Below are 9,986 nucleotides of genomic sequence, written 5' to 3' on the forward strand. Positions count from 1 at the left end.
CATCATGATGACCGTTACAATAGTTAGGCCTTTGTTTCAGGTATACCCCCAGTGGTAAATTTTTTCGCCCATTCTTTCAGAATGGGCATTACAACGACAGGAGACCCGCTCCTTTGCAATGGGAACAATGTTTTGAGGCCCTCATGCACATCTCTATCCAGGGACAATATGGAGCCTGACGCTGCCACCGACAGGCACACACGTGCGGTTTTTAAATGCAAGCACGGACGCAATAAGAACCTAACAGGTTTTTAGGAGCGACAATTACTGAGAAGTCTGACACTATCAGACACTGCTGACTGACGTGTATTATTCACTAGACTTGTGCGATATATAATAGTTTGTGCAAAACGTGCACCTGTATGCTGCCACCGAAAGGCACACATGTGCGGTTTTTAAATGCAAGCACGGACGCAATAAGAACCTAACAGGTTTTTAGGAGCGACAATTACTGAGAAGTCTGACACTATCAGACACTGCTTACTGACGTGTATTATTCACTAGACTTGTGCGTTATATAATAGTTTGTGCAAAACGTGCACCTGTACGCTGCCACCGACAGGCACACACGTGCGGTTTTTAAATGCAAGCACGGACGCAATAAGAACCTAACAGGTTTTTAGGAGCGACAATTACTGAGAAGTCTGACACTATCAGACACTGCTGACTGACGTGTATTATTCACTAGACTTGTGCGTTATATAATAGTTTGTGCAAAACGTGCACCTGTACGCTGCCACCGACAGGCACACACGTGCGGTTTTTAAATGCAAGCACGGACGCAATAAGAACCTAACAGGTTTTTAGGAGCGACAATTACTGAGAAGTCTGACACTATCAGCCACTGCTGACTGACGTGTATTATACACTACACTTGTGCGTTATATAATAGTTTGTGAAAAACGCACACAAGTGCACCTGTACGCTGCCACCGACAGGCACACACGTGCGGTTTTTAAATGCAAGCACGGACGCACGAAGAACCTAACAGGTTTTTAGGAGCGACAATTACTGAGAAGTCTGACACTATCAGCCACTGCTGACTGACGTGTATTATACACTACACTTGTGCGTTATATAATAGTTTGTGAAAAACGCACACAAGTGCACCTGTACGCTGCCACCGACAGGCACACACGTGCGGTTTTTAAATGCATGCACGGACGCACTAAGAACCTAACAGGTTTTTAGGAGCGACAATTACTGAGAAGTCTGACACTATCTGGACTGTTTTAGACTGTGTACACCAGCCCCAGATATAATGAAGGCTGGTATACGGTCACCACTAGGAATGGCTATATACCCTGCCTGCCTGCCTGTATACTGCTACAATAGTCCTGACAAGGACTCTTCTGGTCACTAGCCTGTATTCCGACCTGGCTATACCCTGCCTGTATACAGCAACAATAGTCCTGAGAAGGACTCTGCTACTGTACTCCGACCTGGCTATTCCCTGCCTGCCTGTATACAACTTATTGTATGTCCTGAGAAGGACTTCTGGTCACACTGTTTGCAGCCCTGCTCCGGAACTAACTATAAAGGGCCGCAAACCTTTCCCTGAAGCAGCAACCCTCTCCCTGCACTGACTGTCTGGATGGCTGTGAGCAGAGCACAGCGCGCCCGCCGGTATAAAGGCTCGGTCACGCTGTGCGGGCCGGCCAATCACTGCAATTCCACAACTAACAGGGCTGTGGCATTGCAGTGGTCTGCCAGCCAATCCCTGCATGAGGGCTGGCTCTCAAAAGAGCGCCAACATGCAGGGATGAAGACCACGAGTACAGCACGAGTATCGCGAGATTACTCGGTCCCCGCCGAGTAGCCCGAGTACAGTGATACTCGTGCGAGTACCGAGTAGTAACAAGCATACTCGCTCATCACTATTTAGGAATCATAGCTCTGTAATGCATAGCCTCCTCTTTTTCAAGGGACCAAAAGTAATTGGACAAGGGACTCTAAGGGCTGCAATTAACTCTGAAGGCGTCTCCCTCGTTAACCTGTAATCAATGAAGTAGTTAAAAGGTCTGGGGTTGATTACAGGTGTGTGGTTTTGCATTTGGAAGCTGTTGCTGTGACCAGACAACATGCGGTCTAAGGAACTCTCAATTGAGGTGAAGCAGAACATCCTGAGGCTGAAAAAAAAGAAAAAATCCATCAGAGAGATAGCAGACATGCTTGGAGTAGCAAAATCAACAGTCAGGTACATTCTGAGAAAAAAGGAATTGACTGGTGAGCTTGGGAACTCAAAAAGGCCTGGGCGTCCACGGATGACAACAGTGGTGGATGATCGCTGCATACTTTCTTTGGTGAAGAAGAACCCGTTCACAACATCAACTGAAGTCCAGAACACTCTCAGTGAAGTAGGTGTATCTGTCTCTAAGTCAACAGTAAAGAGAAGACTCCATGAAAGTAAATACAAAGGGTTCACATCTAGATGCAAACCATTCATCAATTCCAAAAATAGACAGGCCAGAGTTAAATTTGCTGAAAAACACCTCATGAAGCCAGCTCAGTTCTGGAAAAGTATTCTATGGACAGATGAGACAAAGATCAACCTGTACCAGAATGATGGGAAGAAAAAAGTTTGGAGAAGAAAGGGAACGGCACATGATCCAAGGCACACCACATCCTCTGTAAAACATGGTGGAGGCAACGTGATGGCATGGGCATGCATAGCTTTCAATGGCACTGGGTCACTTGTGTTTATTGATGACATAACAGCAGACAAGAGTAGCCGGATGAATTCTGAAGTGTACCGGGATATACTTTCAGCCCAGATTCAGCCAAATGCCGCAAAGTTGATCAGACGGCGCTTCATAGTACAGATGGACAATGACCCAAAGCATACAGCCAAAGCTACCCAGGAGTTCATGAGTGCAAAAAAGTGGAACATTCTGCAATGGCCAAGTCAATCACCAGATCTTAACCCAATTGAGCACGCATTTCACTTGCTCAAATCCAGACTTAAGACGGAAAGACCCACAAACAAGCAAGACCTGAAGGCTGCGGCTGTAAAGGCCTGGCAAAGCACTAAGAAGGAGGAAACCCAGCGTTTGGTGATATCCATGGGTTCCAGACTTAAGGCAGTGATTGCCTCCAAAGGATTCGCAACAAAATATTGAAAATAAAAATATTTTGTTTGGGTTTGGTTTATTTGTCCAATTACTTTTGACCTCCTAAAATGTGGAGTGTTTGTAAAGAAATCTGTACAATTCCTACAATTTCTATCAGATATTTTTGTTCAAACCTTCAAATTAAACGTTACAATCTGCACTTGAATTCTGTTGTAGAGGTTTCATTTCAAATCCAATGTGGTGGCATGCAGAGCCCAACTCGCCAAAATTGTGTCACTGTCCAAATATTTCTGGACCTAACTGTATTTATTCAAATGTGACTGCAAAAAGGAATACGTAGGAAAAACGAAGCGGGAGTTTGAAAGACGCATTGGTGATCACATTGGGGACATTTGAAATGCAAGAGATACCCCCATTTCAAGACATATCAGGATGGAGCATGGGGGTGATCTCGAGCTGTTTAAAATATATGGAGTTTTTGGCGGCGTATTATTTTATTAGAGGACAATGGGGTGTGTTTAATATATGGAGGACTATGGAGGTATATTATAAAATATGGAGCACTATAGGGATGCATTATAATATACGGAGCACTATAGGGGTGCATTATCATATATGGATACTATGGAGGTGCATTATAATTTGTGGACAACTATGGGGGTGGATTATAATATATGGCGGATGATGGGGTGTATTATACTATTTGGAGGACGATGGGGTGAATTACAGTATATGGACTATGGGGGTGCATTACAATATATGGAGGACTATGGGGTGCATTATAATATATGGAGGACGATGGGGATGAATTACAGTATATGGAGGACTATGGAAGTGCATTATAATGTATGGAGGACTATGGGGTGAATTATAGTATATGCAGGACTATGGGTTCCATATTCCTATATGAAGAACTATGGAGGTCCATTATAATATATGGAAGAATATGAGGGAGAATTATAATATATGGGGTACTATTTACATTACATTATACAAGCTAAGTGATGACTGGTGTAAAAAAAATGTAAAACAAAAAATTTGAATATAAATTAATTTTTTTGTATTGGAAAGGTTTAATTTTTGGTGTTTTATGGGCTCAAATAGAAACTGATAAATGATAGAGACCTAACTGTTAAAGAACACAGACCTCACGGCCAGGCTCAAGTCACTGGCACCTCTGATGTCATGTGACCTTTAGAATGTGATGATGTCACAATGCCCCTGTGATGTCATGGAACAATCATCAGAATGTTGCTACAACCTGACTATCGTCCATTTGTTTTCATCACTTAGTGGGTGAAGGCGATTTTTACTTGCGCTTAGCAAATTTTGGTTTTATATAAATTATAATACCGATTACTAGAAGGCCTGTTAGAAGAGCAGTTCCAGGCGACATCCAGGAGCGCTCTAGAGGTGGACAGGACCTTCCTCAGCCCAGAATTTCATCTATGGAGCTGAATATGGAGAGTTTGAGGAAAAGAAAGAGAGAGAGCATAGATGAGGTGCCAAAAAAAAGGAAAATAGAAACATCTGAGGGTGAAAAAGATGGCACCAACCAAAGCCTTATCAAGGCTTCAAAGAGACCTGGAGGTCCGATACAGGATTGTATCGAGAACAAGAGGAAAAGGGGAGAAGCAATGGGGGACAAAGCTGATGATGGATCCAGCGTGTCCCCCAAAGCTGACACTGAGATGAATATGGAGAGTTTGAGAAAGAGAAAGAGAGAAAGCATAGATGAGGTGCCAAAAAGAAGGAGAACAGAAACATCAGAGGATGAAAAAGATGGCACCAACCAAAGCATTATCAAGGCTTCAAAAAGACCTGGAAGCCCGATACAGGAGAGTATCGTGAGCAAGAGGAAAAGGGGAGAAGCAATGGGGGAAAAAGCTGATGATGGATCCAGCGTGTCTCCCAAAGCTGACACTGAGCAGCTGTCAGGTGAGTGAAGATCTAAGACCCCAAGAGCCAATAGCCCCCAATGTAGTAACTGACGGGATTACGAACCTTTAGAATATCCCACCTATTATGATGTTTGGGCCTTTTCTCTTTGATACCCCCTAATATTGTTCTACCCCATGTTGTAATTGTTGTAAGAGGCCACATTAGCATTATATAGGAATAATACATCTTATTTCTCCTCTCTCCATCAGGTACAACCACAGCTGAAGCTCCCATCATTGTGACTGGACTGGAGAGCTTCACCTTCCATAGAATAATTGGAAAGGGCGGATTTGGTAAAGTAAGTATTAGGAAATGTGGTGACATTTTCCTCATGTGTGTGATGTGGAGCAGTAATATAACTCTAGGAACGTTACGGCTTCACATTTTCTCATCATGTCTCATGGCAGGACGGGCCTTTCCTCCAGTTCTAATTGTCTGTATCCTCCAGGTCATGTTGGCCACACATAAGGCCTGCAAACAAAAAGTGGCAGTTAAGATGGTAAGCAAGAGGCTCCTAATTGAGAACTCAAGAGACGACATACTGATAGAGCGACAAGTCCTGGAGATGACTAGGAAGAGTCCATTCATTACTCGGGCTTTTTCCACCTTCCAGTCCGAGGTAAGAGGCTGATGATCTAGCAGCTCTATCAATGCCAGATCTATATGGCCATCTGTGTACAAAATTATTCTAGGTCACTACCATAGTATTACATGCTCTAATATACATCTTTCCCTCAGCACCCAGCTTTCCCATGATATAAGAACATGGCAAATCTGCGTGTTGAAGGAAAGATGTATAGCAGAGCATGGGAAAGCTGGTGCGGAGGGAAAGATGTATAGCAGAGCATGGAAAAGCTGGGTGCTGAGGGAAAGATGTATAGCAGAGCATTGAAAAGCTGGGTGCTGAGGGAAAGATGTATAGCAGAGCATGGAAAAGCTGGGTGCTAAGGGAAAGATGTATAGCAGAGCATGGAAAAGCTGGGTGCTGAGGGAAAGAGCCTCTTTCCCTCAGCACAAATCTTTCCCATCCTATGCTTTTATCTTTGTTTCCCTTGTATATAACTCTCCAAATACTAGAATAGCCCTCAAAATACTATAAAAGTTCCCACATAGCCTTCCATATAGAATAATGGGTCTCATATAACCCTTTTTATATTATAATGCAGTCCCCATAGTCCTTCATATTGTATTATGCAGCCCAGCTACTGTTTAACGCACACCCATAGGCCTCCATATATTATAATGCAGCCCCATAGTTCTCCATATTACATTATGCAACCCTCAAACCATTTAATGCACCCCATAGGCCACCATATATTATAATGCACCCCCATAGTCAATGTATAATGGTGTCCTTTCTTTTATATTATGCAGCCACATGCCATTTAATATACCCCCATAGTCCTCCATGTTTTATAATGCACCCCCATAATCCTTCATATTATATTATACAGCCCCCATACCATTTAATGCATCCTATTGGCCTCATTGTATTATAATGCACCCCAATAGTCCATGTCTAAAGTGTCCTTCATATTGTATCATGCAGACCCCATATCATTTAATGCACACCCATAAGCCTCTGGCCACCGTGTACTCACTAATAAATACAATATAAACAAGTCCTCACCTCTCTTCGTTCCCCCGCTGCTCAGGTCAGTGTCCCGTGCGCGCTGCAGTCTTAGCTCAGCAATGCACAGTGGTGACGTTGCTGCGCTCTGCTGTACTGAGACATTGAGCACAGGCACAGGGGGAGAATGATGAAGGATAGAGTGGAGTGCTTTGCTCCATCCTTCATCATTACTTTGTGCAATGATGTGCAAGGGCGATGAGAGTGGTCCCCCCTGAGTCGCGGCCCAATAGAGGCTGCATCGTGTGATGTTAAAGCGCAGCTCCTCTCTCACAGAGAGGAGCCGGCTGCTTCTTCTTCTGCAGGGTGCGCGCCGGGCCTCTAACCCTGCCGGGCCCGGTCACAGTCGTGATCTCTGCGACCGCTATCGTTACGCCCCTGGCTCTGAATCTTCTATATATTCTATAAATGTCTTTCTATATGGCCATCTGTGTGCAATGTTTTTTCCAGGTCACGACCATAGTATTACATGTATTATAACATTACCACCAGTGCCCCATATCTAGACTATACCAGTAACACTCCTCTGTTTTATCATAGGACTATGTGTTCTACGTCATGGAATATCTCAGTGGAGGAGACCTTAGACACTTCCTGATACGCAATGCCCCACTTCCAATTCCAGCCACCAGGTAAGACACAACATGGATATATTAGATGAAGCTGATAATTGTCAGGAACAATCCGGCTTTATTCATTATTAGTCTCGCAGTTTAGATGTTGAAATGATGGATGTTGTTTGCTTTATCATTTTTTCTCATTAGATTTCTTGCCGCTGAGCTGATCTGTGGGCTGCAGTTTCTCCACTCCAGAGGCATCATACACAGGTAGGTGCAGCACGTCTTCTTCTGTGTAGACTTGGCATAAACACGTCTATACCCTCATCCTCATGCCCCCTGTAGACACTTGATATTTCAGGCCATAATACATCATCCATAATATAACAATTATCCCATTTTATAAACTCTTCCCTTTACCAGAGACCTAAAACCAGGGAACATTTTACTGGACAGCACCGGTCACTTGAAGATTGCTGATTTCGGTCTGGCCACAATAAACATCTTTGGCGATGCAAAAACTTCAGATTGTGTTGGAACCTTTATATACAGGGCTCCTGAGGTAAGGAATTATCTACATGTCCCTGAGTTATACCAGTGTACAAGGCTGGACATCTCCATGTCTTCTGCTGGCTGGACAATGTTCTAATTGTCTTTTTCATGTCTTCACAGATTTTTCTAGAGAAGCCCTACAACACGGCAGTGGACTGGTTTTCTGCTGGTTTGGTGATATACGAGATGGCTACTGGCAGACATCCATTCTATAAAGGTGGATTTAATGCTATCACCATTAAAGCAATAATCAATGATGATCCCGTCTTCCCAAAGAAATTGGACCCCCAACTCAAAGCCATCATTGAGGGGGTGAGTATAAAGACACATCTCAGTAATACAGCAGATATATGTAATAAAATACACAATGAAAATGTTGGATGACTAGAAACTGAATAATCTTCTTTATTATATCTTCCTAGCTCCTGGATAAGTCGCCAGAAAGTCGGCAAAAATTTGTTGACAATATCAGGGATCATCCATTCTTTACGGAGATTAACTGGACAGATATAGAGGAAGCCAGAGCATGTCCACCATTCCAGCTACCCCCAGTAAGTATATGACCCAGAAAAGATGGTGGCACAAGTACATTTCTGTTGTGTTTCTTCTTTATGAACACTGATTCTTGTATCTTCCCTCCGCAGCCAGAAGTGATGACTTTAAATAAAATGAATCATGTCCCGTCATTCATCAAACCCATTAAACCACCAATAGCTGAAGAAGATCAAAAACTCTTCAGTGGATTCACATTTGCCAGTGATGGATGGAAGGTCATAAAACCGATAACAAAACCTGTAAAACCCCATCGCAGGTGAGTCAGTGTAAATGGGACGGGGATAGGGGGGTTTCATAGGCCCTTCCTAACTTTATGGATCTGTCAACAGGGTCTAGTGTGTAATCCATATGCTTTTAGTCTGCAGATGGTTTCCACCCAGGACAGCCCCATTTTATGTGTTTTATGGAGTATAAGAATCCTTTCTAAACTATTATCTCTCCCGGCAGGACATTAGGCAGTATTGTGAAGGACGCCTTCCATGGGATCTGGAGGAGGCTAAAACCCTGGAAGTGAACAGCTCTGAGAACCGCTGTTCACCGGTTCCTATTCCACCAGCACTAGGAGTATCCTGAGGGCCGTGACCTGCAGTGTAGCCATATCCACTCCTCTGCCCTGCCATAATCAGGGCTAGGGGTTGTTGCTTTATCTGCAGTGTCTGAATACAAAAAGATGGAGACCATGAAAATTCTACCAGGAGTCACTAATATGACCGCGGACCATCATTTCTGGATGACATGTTGCCTCGTGCCCCCAGGGAAGGGCACTTATCCGTAGGCCATAGAGCTGTAGACCATGACAATCCTACCAGGAGTCAATAATATGACCGTGGACCAGCACTACAAAACAACATGCTGACTTGTGACCCCAGGGAAGGGCTCTTATCCTTAGGCCATGGAGCTGTACACCATGAAAATCCTACCAGGAGTCAATAATATGACCGTGGACCAGCATTTCACGACAACATGTTGCCTTGTACCCACAGGAAAGGGCACTTATCCGTAGGTCAAAAAGCTGTAGACCATGACAATCCTACCAGGAGTCAATAATATGACCGTGGACCAGCACTACAAAACAACATGCTGACTTGTGACCCCAGGGAAGGGCTCTTATCCTTAGGCCATGGAGCTGTACACCATGAAAATCCTACCAGGAGTCAATAATATGACCGTGGACCAGCACTACTAGACAACATGTTGCCCTGTGCCCCCAGGGAAGGGTACTTATCCGTAGGCCATGGTTCCCTAGAGGTTTCCCCCACAGGGGGTTTTTCCTCTCCTGAGTGCCGATGGATAAACACAACACGAAAATGGCAACTTATCGTCCTGTGCCCTCGGTGGAGCTCAAACGATTAGTGGTACAGAGGAACCTGAGATTATTTTTACCAGTAATAAACTGGACCATTCACCATCCTATAGTAGTAGTAGATTTATTTTGTATCTCCATGGATAAGTATTTTACAGTCACTTACTTAAAAGCACAGGGTGCATGTAAAGTGGTGATAACTTGCATTCGCTTTTCATTGGTATTATTTTGGGGTACAGCAGACATTTTGATTAATTTTAAATCTGTCTTTTGGAGGGCAGGAGGAAGAAAGAAATGCCTTACTGGTACATTGTTTGAGTTTTTTATATTATTAATTACTCATCAGAAATGATATCTATATTTTATAGTTCTGGTTG

At 43.7% G+C, this 9,986-nt stretch overlaps 1 protein-coding gene across 1 annotated transcript; it reads left to right on the forward strand.

Moving 5' to 3' along the window:
- The first annotated feature begins 4,443 nt into the window (after nucleotides 1-4,443).
- LOC142282736 (protein kinase C delta type-like) lies at nucleotides 4,444-9,207 on the forward strand. Its single transcript, XM_075333018.1, has 10 exons — nucleotides 4,444-5,009; nucleotides 5,222-5,310; nucleotides 5,461-5,631; nucleotides 7,183-7,274; nucleotides 7,407-7,469; nucleotides 7,623-7,761; nucleotides 7,872-8,063; nucleotides 8,174-8,302; nucleotides 8,396-8,562; nucleotides 8,754-9,207. The coding sequence occupies exons 1-10, from the start codon at nucleotides 4,520-4,522 to the stop codon at nucleotides 8,818-8,820; spliced, it is 1,599 nt and encodes a 532-aa protein (XP_075189133.1). The 5' UTR covers nucleotides 4,444-4,519; the 3' UTR covers nucleotides 8,821-9,207.
- Nucleotides 9,208-9,986: the final 779 nt, after the last annotated feature.

The sequence above is a fragment of the Anomaloglossus baeobatrachus genome, chromosome 2, assembly GCF_048569485.1.
Source record: "Anomaloglossus baeobatrachus isolate aAnoBae1 chromosome 2, aAnoBae1.hap1, whole genome shotgun sequence".
Lineage (NCBI taxonomy): Eukaryota > Metazoa > Chordata > Amphibia > Anura > Aromobatidae > Anomaloglossus > Anomaloglossus baeobatrachus.

Coding starts and splice junctions, on each gene's coding strand:
- LOC142282736 (XM_075333018.1), top strand. CDS start 4,520: ATGGAGCTGAATATGGAGAGTTTGAGGAAAAGAAAGAGAGAGAGCATA. Junction 5,010..5,221: donor TGACACTGAGCAGCTGTCAG/GTGAGTGAAGAT, acceptor TCTCTCCATCAG/GTACAACCACAGCTGAAGCT. Junction 7,470..7,622: donor TCCAGAGGCATCATACACAG/GTAGGTGCAGCA, acceptor TCCCTTTACCAG/AGACCTAAAACCAGGGAACA.